This window comes from Lathyrus oleraceus, chromosome 7, assembly GCF_024323335.1.
Source record: "Lathyrus oleraceus cultivar Zhongwan6 chromosome 7, CAAS_Psat_ZW6_1.0, whole genome shotgun sequence".
In the NCBI taxonomy this organism is placed as follows: Eukaryota; Viridiplantae; Streptophyta; class Magnoliopsida; order Fabales; family Fabaceae; genus Lathyrus; species Lathyrus oleraceus.
This window is the reverse complement of record NC_066585.1, coordinates 242,593,861-242,610,813: the sequence shown is the minus strand read 5'-3', so window position 1 is coordinate 242,610,813 and position 16,953 is coordinate 242,593,861. Positions and strand designations below refer to the sequence as shown.

General features: G+C 34.3%; 2 protein-coding genes across 2 annotated transcripts; one reads left to right on the top strand and one right to left on the bottom strand.

Annotated features, from left to right (window-relative positions):
• Positions 1-83: 83 nt before the first annotated feature.
• On the top strand, positions 84-10,314 carry LOC127101205 (protein disulfide-isomerase 5-4). The gene is made up of 15 exons (XM_051038555.1): positions 84-264; positions 676-766; positions 970-1,064; positions 1,772-1,829; positions 1,951-2,135; positions 2,250-2,307; positions 2,740-2,780; positions 2,894-2,968; positions 4,690-4,746; positions 7,397-7,463; positions 7,732-7,875; positions 8,175-8,396; positions 9,626-9,778; positions 9,868-9,945; positions 10,039-10,314. The coding sequence occupies exons 1-15, from the start codon at positions 224-226 to the stop codon at positions 10,114-10,116; spliced, it is 1,443 nt and encodes a 480-aa protein (XP_050894512.1). The 5' UTR covers positions 84-223; the 3' UTR covers positions 10,117-10,314.
• Positions 10,315-15,608: 5,294 nt separating this feature from the next.
• Positions 15,609-16,643, bottom strand: LOC127102177 (early nodulin-like protein 1). The gene is made up of 2 exons (XM_051039581.1): positions 16,379-16,643; positions 15,609-16,285 (listed from the first exon to the last, which is right to left on the bottom strand). The coding sequence occupies exons 1-2, from the start codon at positions 16,575-16,577 to the stop codon at positions 15,843-15,845; spliced, it is 642 nt and encodes a 213-aa protein (XP_050895538.1). The 5' UTR covers positions 16,578-16,643; the 3' UTR covers positions 15,609-15,842.
• Between the last annotated feature and the right edge of the window lie 310 nt (positions 16,644-16,953).

The window sequence follows — 16,953 nt, the reverse complement described above, 5'->3', positions numbered from 1 at the left end:
AAAAGATTTTTTTTTATAGTAGAAACAAAAAACATATTAATCCATAATAAATATTTTAAACATTTAAAAAGAAAAAAATATTTAAATAATTTTCCTCTGAGAGAGAGAGGGAGAGGTAACAGTAATAAGCTACAGCTGAAGAAGAAGAGGTAGCTACTTGAGATCTATAATCTCAATCCCCGATAGTTTCCTCTTCTCTTTCATTTCCCCCCTTTCCGCAGCCATGTTTTCCGCTAGCAAAATCAAAGCGGTTGATTTTTACAGGTCACAATTTTCATCTCCGAATTCGCATATTCGTGTCTCGAATAACTTCGATTTTTCTGCATTTTATTTGTTTTTTGATTTGATTTTGGTTTAATTTTATCGTTCTTTTTCTTCTTCTTTTGACCTCTTTTGAAAGAGATTCGGATCGAAAATGCAGTGTTAGAGTTCAACCATTACCGGTGTTATAATTAGCGAATTAGTATGAGATACTGAAAATAATCGACTCTCGTATTTTGATTTGATTTGGCGTTTTGAAATTATTAGTCGTGAATTGTTGATAATTTTGTGAATTTTAACAACACCGACATTGGGAATGCATGTATATGTGCTTTTTTGTTTTGATTTTCTTTTTTGTAATGGTATTGACATGTGCATGTTGTTCTTGTCGTTGTTGTTGACTTTTGTCAACAGAAAAATCCCTAGAGATTTGACTGAGGCGTCGTTGTCAGGAGCGGGGTTATCCATCGTGGCAGCTCTCTCCATGATGTTTTTGTTTGGAATGGTCAGTTGCTGAGTTGCTGGCTTGTTCTGTTTATCACTAGTAGAATTTTGGACACAATGTGTGTATTAGATTGATATTGGATGCTTTCATGCAGATGCATCCAATTCAATTATGAACATCTTCTATTTTGTTTTGTCAAGATTCGGTATTTGGATTGGTTTTTAATTTTCATTTTTGATATTTGTCTTGCAATTTTGTTTCAGGAACTTAATAATTATTTTGCTGTCACCACCACTACATCTGTGATTGTTGACACGAGTTCTGATGGTGACTTTTTACGTATAGATTTCAATATGAGGTAATAACACAAATAGGTATTTTTTGTCTTCGGTTAAGTATGTTGTTTCTGGAAGGGCGTTAAAGTTTACATCTTAACTATTATTAAGTAGTAATATATCTAAATTGTTGGTGGGTTTATGATTTTCCTGAGTTTTGACTCATAACAGAAAATGCAAACTTCTGTCTGTGTTTATTTACAAGTTGATACTATTTTCTTAAGATTACTGAGTTGTCCAAAAAGGAATTGTGCAGACCAGCTTGTTAGGAGATTGATTAGTTGCTTGCTAGAGCATTGGCTAATTCATTAAACAAAACATTTTGTTATTTGGCGTTTTAGAGGCTTGAAATACTCTTGTAGAAAGAAGAGTGGTTAGGAGTTGTTACACCTTTCAAGGGCATTTTCAAACTGGGTATGGGTAGGCCTTTTGATGAAATTGTGCCAGTTTGTTATCGGATTATTGGTGAAATAATCATTAAAAGGCCGTGGTTCAATTTTGATACTTGGCGTGTTGTGATGGTTTATCAAATTGACATGAAGTCCAAGCATTGGCAAAGCGATGCCTTCATCTATCACACTTTATCAGTTTTTCCCAAAGTTTCATTCCATTTGTAGCTAATCCTAGTAATATTATCAGTATGTTAATTTAATTTTAAACCTCTTTATGAGCTTTATATTCCTCTATCTCTTTTTTTTCTTCTGGCTGATAGCTTCCACTTATTTTGCAGTTTTCCTGCACTCTCGTGTGAGTTTGCATCGGTCGATGTGAATGACGTGCTGGGAACAGTAAGTTGCTCCTCTCTATTACTTTGTTTTCTTATTCATTTTCTACTCATGGTATGACATCTTATCTCTTGTCCCGTGACATTTTCGCGGTAGTCCTTAATTATTTACCTCTTATTTACAGAACAGGCTCAATATAACAAAAACAGTTCGTAAGTTTTCTATTGATTCAAATTTAAGACCCACTGGCTCTGAGTTTCATTCGGGAACAATTGCAAATGCTGTTAAGCATGATGATGAAGTAGATGAAGAATTTGTTGAAGGTGCTTTGCCACTCACGACACATAGCTTTGATAGATTTATTCAGCAGTAAGTTGACCAGCATTGGTATTGATTCGTTTGATTTTTTAGTAACGCAAGAGCTCATTTCTTATATATTTTTTTTATCGATCATTTACACCATTTTTAATGATCCTTTTGCAGGTTTCCAATTACAGTTGTAAATTTTTATGCACCTTGGTGTTCCTGGTGCCAACGCTTGGTAATTATTTTATCCTATTTCTTTAACTTTTCTTTAATTCAGGAAATACGGGTGCCACCTGATGTATTTGTTGTTTCCTACACTGATTTCTGTTTCTTCTTCAACAATGTCTTACGCTTCCTCAAAACGTTTTACAAACAATCCTGGTAACAGTGGCAAAGTCTAATTTAATTGTTTAGTGCATCCTCATCATAAGATACACTTCAGTAGTGACTGACTAATGCTAAGTCATAATGCAGAAGATTAACTGATATATTGATTGTCATGCAAAGGGTGCTAATACCTGCATATAATTGGTCCATATAAGATTATTGGCAGTTCCTTTCATACAATGGATTACTTTTGTTAAAGTTATTTTCTTTAATGAATGATGGTGTGATTGATAGATTCTGAATGTGTTACATGGATTTATCATCTATTCTTTTGCTTCAGAAACCTTCATGGGAGAAGGCAGCTAAAATAATGAGGGAGAGGTACTTTATTATTCAGTCATTGTTTCCCACACTTCTTGAAAATTCATTGTTGAAGGTCTACTCTCACTTTGCTGATTCAATGTCCCACATTCATATCATTACACTTTATTTAGATATGATCCAGAAATGGATGGACGTATTCTTTTGGCAAAGGTAGATTGCACTAAAGAAGCTGATTTATGCAGGAGGTACTATTGCTATTTTATTTACTGTTTTTTTACTAGTGCTTTACATAGTTTTCTACTTGTTTTTTCTATTTTATTGTTCAATGAAATTTGTAGCCTTTCATTTTAAATTTTGGAATGATACATATAGAGACAATGTTGCAAAGTTAAGCCTTGAAAGTAAGTGCTTAGATACTGATGAAAGGCCAAACTGCTGATGAAATTGGAATGGAGAGAGAAAAGAGTGGCGATAGACTTTAGTTATCTTAGTAGTAAAAGAAGGGAGTATAAAGTTGTGGAAAGTGAAAAAGGGGGATAGTTGCCATTTGAAAGAGATAATATTGGAGAGAACTCAAAAAAATATGTGCAAGTGGGTGTCATTCTGGTTCTTTCCAGATTTAGCCAGTGCAGCAGAATGATGTGTCATGTATTAAGAAGTGGATTTGTCAGTTCCGCCCTTATAATAACTTGAATCTTTCATCAAGTTGTCTTGCTCATCACTTATTAGGTATTTCTAGATATTATGGTAACAACTGTCAAAATGCATATAGATGCTAGTAACATGAGTAATCCAACACTCTGAAGCCTGGAAATAAGTTATACTCTGCATATACCTCAACACATGTCGACCATAAGTTGACAATATGAATACGGTGAATGAGAATAAAGAGAGTTTTATTGATTGCATGTCATATGTATGAGAAGTAGGAATTTACAATTTGGATACATCACTGAATATTGATTTTTATACTTTATCTCCACTTAAGAAGATTTCGATTTTTGTGAAACTAAGGTTAGACATTATTATTATTTTTTCTTATTTTCTCATTTGTTTTCTACGTAAAAGGGGGATTTGATTCCTCAAATTTTCATTCTGGAAAAAATATTCTCTCCACTTCAACCTCTTTCAAACAAAGGTTTTGCCTGTTTTTGTTTTCTGTTTGTGGTGCTTCAAAACCTCTGTTGGGTGCATGCAGAAGGAGAACAAAAAAAAACATCATGATATTCTCGCAAAAGATAAATGTTAGTATTTAGTGACAATTTTTGCACACTCTTTGTAAATCATTCTCTATTATTGGTTCACTTTGATGTGGGTTCTAGTGTCCTACTAAATAATCAGAGCACTCTCAATTTAGTGGAACTCACGTAAAAGTATCCAATAATAAGGAGTTTGTTGATAAGAGTGTATCAAAGAGTGTGTTGCTAGTATTTCTCTTCACTCAAATATAATGTCTTTCAAAAGAAATCCATCAATTGGAACAGTTGAGAGTAACTCTTTGGCTTTTATATCAGAAATTGGATGTACTAAAAATGCATGTTGTTGATTCATTTAGATTCAAGGTTTATTTATGTTGTGTGTGCTATGTCTTCCGTCCTTCCAGATGGGAAACACAGGATCTTGTAATCATGTTAAGAATCTGAAATGTTCTAAAAGATTTCAAATTGAACCTGAAACTCTCTTCATTATACTCCCTCAGTTTTTTTTATTATAAGTCGCTTTTTAAAATTTATCTTCCCCATACCATTAATGAAAGACAATTTTGTAAAACCATGGATAATTTCTCTTTTTCCTACAACATTATTACATTTCTTAATACATGTGAAAAGTTCAAAACGACTTATGATAAAAAACGGAGGGAGTAATTTGTTACTTTCTTTGTGTCTTGTTTTGTTTGCATTTCCACTTTCTCTTGCTATTTTCCATCTATGCTTCTTTTGCCATTGTTTTCATTTTGATTGTCCAGGCATCACATACAAGGGTATCCGTCTATTCGCATCTTTCGAAAAGGAAGTGATGTCAGGTAATAACTTCATTAAGTAAAATCATTTTCATTTGTCCGATATTTGATAAAAAATCCTATTTATGTTGAATATTTGAACTAACAATCACGTGTTTGTGTTTATATCATGTATGTTTAGTAATTTATTGTTATTATGCAATTTATACTGCAATAACATCATTGAAGTTATCCTTGTGCAAACATCTTAATGAATAAGTACTTGTCTGCTTATCTTTTTTCTGGATATTTATATACATATTCAGTTATTTGATCGTATTAAATTTTTGAAATGTATAGCGCCATAGGTGTTTTTCCTTTTACAAAATATGGGAGTGGGCCTAAAACTCATATCTAGAATGTGTGTAATGGTAGAGGCCAAACTTAAAATCTTGTTAGGATCAAAGAATCCAATTTACATATTTTATTATACAGATTAGAATCATAAATTAGGATTTGAATTAGTAAATCATATCAACTAGCATTTATTGTATTTATTCTACATGCTACTTAAAATAGAGGTGAGTGTGATCTGAGTTTTAGATACAGAAATCACACATTCAACGTAGTATTAGAGCTATGTGACAATTGGGGTTCGTTGTAGCTGTTGCCAACAACGACCTCCCACCAGAAAAGTTTTCCGGCAAGATTTCATATTGTTCCCGTGCTCTGCAACTCTCTTCCTTTAGCCTCCTAAGCAACTTGTCATCAGTTTCTGTCTCTTACAGTCACTGTCGTTGCCACAACCACTTTGGCTGTTACAGGCCAATATGGAAACAATGCTCCCGCAAGATTTTCAACGAGGACCCCGCCATCAGGAGAACATTCCCCTGATCTATGAAACCCTGAAGTTTAACGCGATGTGCTCTAATTAAAAAGAACTAAGAGACGAGTATAGTGTACCGTTGATGTAATCGCTAAGGAAATATAAACTTCTGGTGAAAATTCTAGAAGGAATAGTACACGGGACAATGATGGAATCAGAAGAAGGCAGGATTAGAAGAATCAGAGGGGAAAATCAGTTCATACATTTACATACCCACTTACCCCTTTTTTTCTCTTTTCTTATACTTCCACAATTATACAAATTCTGAGATTGGAGTTGGTTAGCCTGATCCTTGTGCCATGCCTCATTCATGAGCTCTCCGGATCTTCAATGAACTTTGCTACATTTCTGTTAAGAAATGTGGTTGGGCCTAACTCAACCCTACAAAACCGGCTTGTAGGGTGAGGATGGCCGCCACTTATAAAGACATGTTCAAATTATATATTATCTGATGTGAGACTCTTAACACACCCCTCACACCTAGGACTGAATATCTGGAGCGTGGAAATAAATGATGGGTGACCCGATAGCGGAAACCTAATAGTAGGTGGCCCACCGAATCTTAAACGAAGCTCTTGATACCATGTTAAGAAATGTGGTTGGACCTAACTCAACCCTACAAAACCGGCTTGTAGGGTGAGGATTACCATCACTTATAAAGACATGTTCAGACCATATATTATTCGATGTGGGACTCTTAACAATTTCTTCTGCCCGTGACTCTGCTGCAACTACTGACTCAGCCTCTCTCTGGTTCATTACATTGAAATCATAATTGTGCACTCCCACGTGCTTCTACTAATTCTGGCAATTTCACTTTCGGCTTCTGCCCTCATCCGTGTGCATGAGTGGGTCTGTTGGGGTTTCTGGTGCTGTTTTCACTCGTGCATGTTGCCTTCACAGTCTGGTTCGAGATCCATCCTTAATTTCTTGTTTCTGAGTGCAGTGACACATTTTCTTGTGTAAATAGTCCTTTTTTGGCGCATTTTCTCTCTACTAGGATATGTCCTCATTTGGCTGTATTGTGACCTCTTATTAGCTCTTCTCAGCCGGTTGATGTTTCCGTCCAGCTGCATGCATTCACTGTGCTTCATCTAGTGCTTCTCTTTCTCGTTGTTGTGTTTCTCTCTACATCCAAATGTGATTCAACCAGCCCCGTATTTTCATTGAAAACAAATTCTGAAAACCACCATAGCCAGCTTCGTAGCCAAGGCTACAGCCCTGTTGTTTCTATTTTCTCTATGATAGATCTTCCCGTTGTAGCAAAGCATAAACTTAGTAAGCTTTAGCTCGAGGGGGAGTGTTAGAATCAAAGAATCCAATCCACATAGTTTACTATAAGGATTAGAATCATAAATTATGATTTGAATTAGTAAAACATACCAATTAGTATTTTATAGTTTTTATTGTATTTGTTCTACATGCGATTATAAATTGATGTGGGTGTGTTCCTAGATAAAGTTGGTGTGCAAACTATTTTTGTATTATGGTACTGCTTTGTTTCCTGTTGATCAGCTGAGTAAAGGGAAATAATATTGATGACTAATGTGCTGACAAGTAAAACAAAATTGGCGAAGTTATTAGGATTTCACTGCTATGAACTTCTAAGTTACCACTTTGAGCGTCTCAATGAATCAATTACTAGTAGGCAATGTCTATTCTTTTATAATGATTGGTTCTCTTCTATGTATTTAGAGCTTTTTCAATTCCTATTCAACCATATCTGTTTGATATTTCATGCGTGAGTGAGTACTTCGTGAATACTGCGCCATGTTGGAGGTGACTGGATTTCTGTATTTTTGCATTTTCTAAATAAAGCTAATTTGTTGAATGCCTTTCCTATTTCAGAAGTGACCATGGACATCATGAACATGAGTCCTATTATGGAGATCGTGATACAGAAACCCTAGTCAAGGTTCACAACATTTAACTTTGAGTTAAAATACTTTGAATTAAATTTAGTATGTGTTTGGATTAATGTTAGAAAAGCAAATCACGGTGGAAAACCACATTCAAATGCAATAAAACATAAAAATAATGAAGCAACTATTAGAAGCTTTTGAATTGATGAGGTTTTTCAACGCAATTTTGATCAAATTGATGGTCATCCAAACATACACTAACTTAACAGCAGACTGCTTAGTGGGATTTCATGTAACTAAACCTCATTTCTCCGTTTGCAGACAATGGAGAATTTAGTGGCATCTCTTCCAACCGGATCTCAACATCTAGCTTTGGAGGATAAATCCAATGGAACAGACAATGTAAAAAGACCCGCACCATCAACCGGTGGATGTAGAATTGAGGGATATGTACGTGTGAAAAAGGTAGACTCAGGATTGAAAGTTAAAGTTTTCTAATTTGACCATGAATTAAGTGGTCTTACATTTCTCTGGAAATAACTGATATAGTTACTCCTTGATTGATTTTTTTACTTTTGCTTCTAAGTGAAACTTTAGTTGTTCCATTCAAAAAATAGAAATTTCATTGATTAATACAAAAATCACTTGCTCATCAAAAAAAAAAATCACTGAAAAAGTAAGGAAAGTGACATTTCTAGGTTTTTCCCCCCAGGATTTTTAATATAATATGTTGAAAGAAATATAAAATGTTTAGGACATTGCAGGTTCCAGGAAGCTTGGTTGTCTCAGCTAGATCAGATGCACATTCATTTGATGCTTCTCAAATGAACATGTCACATGTCGTAGACCATCTGACTTTTGGGAAAAAAGTGATGCCTAGAGCCTTGAGTGACGTGAAGCATTGGATACCATACATAGGAAGAAACCATGACAGGCTTAATGGGCGGTCATTTATCAACACTCGTGATTTGGAAGGAAATGTTACTGTAAGTATAATATTTTATATAAAAAATTCTTAAAACTCAGTGCAAGATTAAGATGCTACCTATAGCATAGATGTCCAGGGCCTGAAGTTTTTTCTTCTCTTTTTTTCTCCTTTCTTTTATTCTATAATGCCTTACTGTTCTTGTACCACTCAAACCATCATAAATAGGTTGGGCCTTTTCTGCCTCTCTTTAAGTTTGTCTAGGCAGAGAACAATATGAACCTGTTTGTTTAAGATTATTAACAAAATCATTTTTATCTTTTAATTATGTTTCTGTGTATGCTTATTTTAAAAACTATTTTGTTAAAAAAATGATTTTTATGCTGAAAATGAAAAGTTATTTTGATTGCTTTTGAAGAAAATCATTTTTAATAGTAGAGAAAGAAATACAAACTCACTTTTAATAATTTCAAACAAACACCGAATATCACACTTTTCTTAAAATTCTCTATAAATTATCTCTAGATTATTTATATCATTTTTTTTATTCACAAAAATATAACTAAAACATCAAGAACAAATTTTTAATAATCTTAAATAGCCATCTCATCTGGAAAATCAGTTGTGTGCAGATTACAATGTGGAATGCTTACAGATGTTAACACTAAATCAGCACAGAAATGACTTATTCTCTGTGCGTGTTGAAGTTTTCCCAAGTCTTCAAGTTTCTCAACTGCAAAGTTCACTCTTTCACGTTGCAAAGCTTAAATACGGGAGATAGATACAATAATATGGGAGGATTGTTTAAATGTCGCATTAAAATTCTAAAAGCTTTGACATGGACATATCTACTACTCCCGACTTAAAAATAAGAACAAAGTAGTACAAGTATAATATATTTAATCCAAATGCTTACATGAAGTCTAGAGTGAGTATTTTCTTGAAGTATCTCTGCTAATATCACTCTATAAGATGTCTAATGTTTTTTGTCCTAATCTCTGAAGCACCCACGAAGGAGACAGCTTAACTAAATAAAGCAATATATGCAGTGGAGACGATAAAACTTGGTTCCCCCCTCATTTGTTACTAATTACTGTGTTAGTCTCCACTGAGATGATATAAGACAACTTCTCTTTGATACATTCTGTTATGATTTGATGATTTCAATAATGCTTATTTCTATCTGCGTGGATGTTGCTAACTACAGAAACACGAGTCTCTGATATTTGAGGTTTACTACTGTGACCGGAATGTTATACATTAATCTGAAATCTGTGTCTGTGTCTGCAGATAGATCATTATATTCAGGTAGTTAAAACAGAGGTAATAACCAGAAAAGGTTATAAATTAATTGAGGAGTACGAGTACACAGCGCACAGCAATGTGGCACACAGCATAAACATCCCTGTTGCAAGGTTCCATCTTGAGCTCTCCCCCATGCAGGTCAGCACATAGAAGTTATGGTTCAAGTATAAATGGGCACTGAATTTTTTTAAGGAAAATTATTTTAGTTTACAATGTTTTGTTTTCAGGTCTTAATAACAGAGAACCAGAAGTCTTTTTCACATTTTATTACAAATATCTGTGCTATTATTGGGGGTGTTTTCACGGTTTGTATTTTCTACTTATTTATTCTAGATACTTCAGTTTTAAGCTGTATTGTTAATTATATTATTGTTGACAAATCTTTTTTGTGATTTCAGGTAGCTGGAATTCTTGACTCGATTCTGCACAACACTATGAGGGCAATGAAAAAGGTTGAGCTTGGCAAGAATTTTTGATAGATAGGCAAAAGTTTTGTATAGCGCGACGCTTCTAATTTTGTTATAACTAGCTTTCTTAGCACTTTGTTTTATTTAGGTATGTTATAAATCAGACAAATGTAATGTTCTAGTCGTCACTTCAGTGAAAAGATCATGTTACAATTCCCAATATACATGGATAAGGATTTCAAGGTGCATTATGCACCAGACTGGTTACGGTATGAGAGCAGTTTCTCTACTGTGCGAATCCCTCCAGGGCAATCCTATTCTTTGAAAAGGTTGGTAAAATATATAAATATCAGATGGACTGGTTTTAATGAATGTCATTAAAACTGGATGGAAAACCAGTGAAAGGTATACTACTGTCCAAAAAAAATCTGTGCCAACTCATATTTTCCCATGCACGGTTGGATATAGAATATTGGGCGGTGTTCACTACATCCCATTAAGTATTCACTACACCTCATGTAGCGTTCACTACCTCTTTGTCAGAAAGACACCTTCATCCAAGTGAAAAATGAATTTGGATTTTAATCTTCGGCCTATCTTCTAGAACAGTAAACGCCAGGATAATATTATGAACTCAACTCCAACCCATTTACAGCAACTAGAAGGATATTTTTATATCATTGGATAGCACATGCATTATTTATTCAATAAATCACTAAATTTTCATATCTCATTCGTAATAAACCATAGTTATTCATAAAATTCAAATAATCATTAAATTGTCACAAAATACAAATAAAAGTACAACTATTGTGTTATATCTAATGTCCATGTTCGTCCTCTATGTATATACTACAATGCATGTTGTGCCTTTATTAAGATTGCCTAGAGAGTGACCCTCTCAGGATTGCCTTCCTGAAACTCTCATTTAGTTATTGCTTCTCTCCCAATAACAATAATACAATGATATATTGACAATAAATCCACGATATGATCCACTATCGCATGTTCCTCTTCTAGTAACTTCTGATGAGCTGATCTAGGGAGATCTTCTTTTGTTTATGGTATCACGTAAGGATGAGACATTCTATAAAATTATCAAATGTAACCGTATATCACAGTCCATGGACAAGGAATTGACACATTACATATATCCTATAACACAAAATGTTCATGGTAGTATGCAAATATCACATTAACATCTCTGCAGAGGGAAGTGGCAAGAGCAGCAATTGTGGGGTCCTTGGGTATACCATGCAAATACTCGAATTATCGCAGTACTCGCTGAGGTAGATGCGAGTACATAAGTCGAGACCTATAATTCATCCATCAAGAGTGCCACAATATCACATCCAACTATCATGTTTAACGGTGCTCAATGTATGGTGTGAAACATATATCATCTGCCAAGATGTGGTCAAAAGCAAGCATATACGACTCAGTCGCTAGATTACCCCCAAGTAGGACAATCGATCACGCACACAACAAATACTCAGAGTATTCTTCAGCACATTCACATTTAGCGATACCTGGAAAATGATGGAGGATCCATGTTTGCAAATGGTTCAGATGAAATATCAGTAAGTGTGTATAAAAAATATTGTGAAATTAATATCAATAATGGTGTAAATAAATTAACTAAAATAGATAGTTGATTCTTGTCATATGTCTCGTCTTTCATAAACTATCTTAAGCTAATTTGGAGTATAGATAAATCAAACAAGATACCCTTCAAATGTACTTGTGAATTCTCTCCAAGTCTGTGAAGCATTTAATGTAGACAACTTCGACATATCCCACACTTTTGTCCAAGAATATGATCGTGCCAACAAATATCATAAAGTACGTCCTCAATGCATATACTCTAGATAAGTAACTCGTGCCTCAACCGCATTCACGTGGTTAATATAATTTTTCTGATAGGAACACAAATCTAGCACGACATCCCCTAATGTCTTGTATCTCCCCTTGGACTTTACCCGAATCAACCCCTAATTGTGTCACCATCAAGCCGAGGGCCTCATGTCTACTAAATCTAGAGTGATCCAACAATCTTATTAATGATCGAAAGATGTATGAGACGTGATACATCATCAAGGGTGATAGTCATCTCACCGATCGAAAGATGAAATATCGACGTCTCTAGATGCCATCTCTCAACAAATGCAGACAATAAACCATGATCAATATAATCATATCCAGTCCTACTAAAGCTCTTCAGTCAAAATAACTCCAAGACTTCTTGAAACCATAGTTCATCAAGCTCCAATGTCTTTGATATCTTTCTACCATGGTTTATATATTTTAACGTGTCACAGTACGATAAAAATAAATACATCAACATCAAACAATTCAATTAGTATAAGCAAATGCTTAAAAGAGTAATTAAACATTTACGATACCTCTCAATCCAACACATATATTGCATCATGGTGTGCATATAGAGGAAATAATGAAATGTCTTCAGGACCTCCCGAAAAAGTAGCAGCCGTGACAACATTAGGTCCGTATGCAGGATATGGATCATGCACATGTACATCAACATGAACCGGAGAAGCATGTGAGTCATCATGAGTTGCAAATACACGACCCCAAGAATATGTTCCTTCAACAATATGCGGTGATTCTCCAACTACGGGTCGCGAGTGTCTAGCTTTCTTCCTGCACACTAAAGCATGTTGAGCCACTCAACCATGCTTATATCTATATTGTTTGTCAGCCATTTTTTCCTATAATCAAATAAGAAAAGACATATCATAATAAGACAAGAAAAACAATGATTACATGTGGTTTACATTCAGATTCCAAAATCACGATTTGGGGGTATTTCATAAATTTTCACTAGGTTGAGTGAGTAAGGTGTAGTGAACAATCCCCTAGAATATTTTACTATTTTATTCACAATCAAAAGTAAGACATAAATAAATCAAAAGTAAGACAAGTATAAAGATAGATCCCGTATTGTGCGGTGTCTGGACTTTGATGCTTAAACATAAATAATTATTTGGTCAATATACATCTTTCCCCATATATAATCTACCTCTTCCACGATCATCATTTCATTTTATCATCCATTCTCCATAATCCCTCAATCTTTTGTCACAATTGTGTGTTAGAACAAAAACTCTGGGTGATTTTAAGTGTTTAGATGTGGAATTATTGTTAAATTGAGTATAAAATTGTTATTGAGTAAAATTGGAGTTCAATACATTTTTGAATGAGTTAACCTGTGAGATTGGTTAAAACCGAGTGAGTTAACTTATGGCAATACGAGTTAAAATGAGGTGAAGTTTCCTCTTTTGATTTGTGAGTTTACTTGGCTTAATTTTACATCAGATTCATTTGATAAATAATCCATTTCTTCTTATTTTTGTGTGTGTGTGTGAGAGATATATATTCATATTTAAGAATGAACCTAATTTGTATCATCTTCTTTTTGTGGATGACATTCTTATTTCTAAAAGGAAAATAAGTATAAAATAAGAGCTATACCCTCTTGGAAAAATTTAGCCATGCATCGGATATCAAGATTAATCTTCCAAAGTCTCCTTGTTTTAACTCATCTGGAATCCCTCAGACTAAAGTCAATCAACTAACTACAGTCTCCGACACATGAATGACTACTTCTTTGGATAAATATCTTGATTTTTCTATTCTCAAAGTTAGTGACAAAAGATCTGATTTTAACTTCATCATATAAAAGTGCAAACCCATATGGTTTCCTAGAAAAATAAGCTTCTTGACAAGTCTGGTAAATTTTACTTGCTACTTTGATTCTCACTTCCATCTCTTCTTACTACATGCAAACCACTTGGCTTCTTCAAAATATTTATGCCACAATTGATCATATGACCCCAAATTTTATTTGAAAAGATACTACCGCCACTAGTATTCATTTGGTCGGATGAAAAAAAGTTACATGCTCAACAAAGTTGGGAGGCTTGCTTGGGGATTCGATAAACTAGAGATACCAACACAGTTCTCCTCGACAAAATTGTTTGGGACATGTTTCAAAATATCAATAAACTTTGGATACATCTTCTCTCTCATAAATATTTGTCTAATGTCCATTACTCTCCCTTTTTTTCACTACATGTTCTTCCATCTAGAATTCTATTATTAGAGAGAAGAATGTATAAAAAAAGGTTGATTTGATCTCCGAGGCCTGAATTATACTTATATTCTTTCTGGTACGTTCATTGGACTTCTCTTGATCACATGGTCGCTTTTGTTGAGTATGTTCACACCCACGACCTTAATATAACATTTAAAAATTTCTACTATATAACACCACTCCACATCCACCACTTGTATACTCAGAAAAAAATACTCTACAACACCTTCCCATGCCTTATAGAAAAGATAAAGTTCATCTTTTGACTTGCTTGTTACAACTCTTTTCCTACTTTTTCTCTGCTTCACCATCACAACATGGCCCCATCAACTATGTGCTCGAGATGTATCCTAGAAGAAGAGACATTCCTCCTTCACCGTGTTCGTGACCGTATGAATTCTATAAACTCGTGGTTGTACCTTATGTTTAATCATTTAAATTTTTGCTTCACGAGATTCATAGTACGTCATAACCACTTTGTTGGGAATTTGGTGGGCTCTGAGAAACTCTAACTCTACATGTATATATCATGAAACCATCTAAGAGTATAAACTCTAATTGAATGTTCATTCCATGTCGCACTATGATTTGCTTTAGTAGCTCTTAAAAGGGCGCATAGATAATCATTTTATCAATTGGAATTTCCAAAATGTAGATGGAAGTTGCAATGGCATACCAACTTGTATTGGCCTTGACAATACCTTTCACACCTTATTTGGGACATGTCAATATAGTTTCGCTAGATTCATGCCTAACTTTTCAGATATCCTTTATGCATAACTTTGTGTCATTTACAAAGGGCTCTTGCTAGCCAAAAATATGGACATTAACATGCTACTTAGACTCATCCATATGTATCAGCTTCATTGAGATCCCCTTAAATAAGTACCATAACCATGCTGTGTTGATTCAAAATATACAAAATATCCTTCTTAAAAACACAATGGTTAGAGTTATTCACATCCTCCACGAAGACAATCAAAATTCCGATTTCATGACAAAGTTTAGCGCATCGGGTAATGTTGATCTCTTGATTCACACCCCACCGATTGAGTAACATCCTTGCACTGCAGGGATTATAATTTTAAGAATTTGGTTTTCTTTTATTTTAGCTTTATAAATAAAAATAAAATCATCTCTTATGTTTTATTTTGTCTCTGAATAGGAAGGAATCATGGTTTGAAGAACAATCAAGATAAAGTCATAAACCAAACAAAAAGGAAGATATTTTCTATAAAGTATAAGAGTCTTGTTTAAGATCCATTGGATGACCCAACATTTAGAATGTGTGGTTGAGTCTAACTCAACCCTACAAAACTATTAGTAAGGTGGAGATTATACTCACTTATAAATACATGTTCAGACCATAAATTATTCGATATGGAATTCTTAACCAATAACAATCAAGATAAAGTCATAAATCAAACAAAAAGGAAGACATTTTCCATTAAAAAAATAGGTTAAATTCATTTCATTTAACATTACAATATTTTTACATTATTGAGCAAGAAGCACACGAAAGTGTATATAAACTATTGCCAACTTATTTCTCAATCTTCACAAACAAATATCAAACAACATCTCAATGAACCAAAGCCATAATTGAAACTGAACTCAAAAAATGGGAAATCAAACCGAAAACAAAATAAAAAAATAAATCATTCAATCAATACTCAACCACCTAAACATACTTAGATAAAATTAGAACCGAAGCCATGAATGTTCCCACAGAACCAGCAAAGCTGACAAAGACTGAAGAAGCGGCATTACGAATAGGATGACAATGATCACTAGATGGAGATGGAGATTGACCATCTGGCTTAGAAGGAGCTGGTGATGATGATGATTGTGGTGAAGGTGGAGAAGCATTGTTTGTTTGGTTAGTGTTTGATGAACCACCACTGTTGCTTTTGCTTCTGTCAGACAAAACAATGATTTTTATTTTCTCATTTTTGACACAGTTGTCTTTGTTTCCACTGATGAAGAAATGAGGGCCTGATTGGTTGAGTTTGAAAACTGTGTGACCACCAGAGAATTCTGCATAAGGTGAAGCAGTGTTGCAACTTGCATAGTCTTCACTCTTTACATAAAACACTGAGTCTTGGCCAGTTTGGTAGTTGAACACTGCAGTAACCATGCACAAAAATTGTAATTTTCTAGCAAATATTTCAATAGTGTAACAATATGTATATGGTTAGATTGAAGTATAAGTCTTACCTAGGGAGTCTCCTACTTGAAAACGGCTCTTTTCAGCCCATTGATTGAAAGGATTGAAACTGGTGTCACCTTGAACACTCCAACCTTTTTGGCCACCAACTATGAACTCATAGGCAGCACCCTTATGAATCATTAGCATGAGACAAAACCAGGTCAAGGCATGGACCATTTTGTTAGACCAGAAAATGAAGGTGGCCATGGAAAGATGATGACAAATAAATTGAGAAATATACTGGAAATGTTGAAGGTAGAGGGATGATTAGAATAGAGTCAACATTAGAGTATTTGTATGGAATTTTTGCAAAATGTGGCAAGGAAGCTGTTACAACTTTTTATTATTCTCCCTTCTGTATTGGTTTACTTTGATTCTATTGCAAAGTATAAGGTCACTTTCATTCACTTAGAGTATTTGTGATAAATAATATTGCCGACTGCACAAAATAAAATTCCGATCTAACTCTGAATACAACTTTTATCCTTAAATTTACATTCTAGTACACTGAATTTTTTACTAAAACATGTTTGTATCTTATTGTGATCTAGTTCTTTGCTTTTTAATCCGCGCAAAAATCATC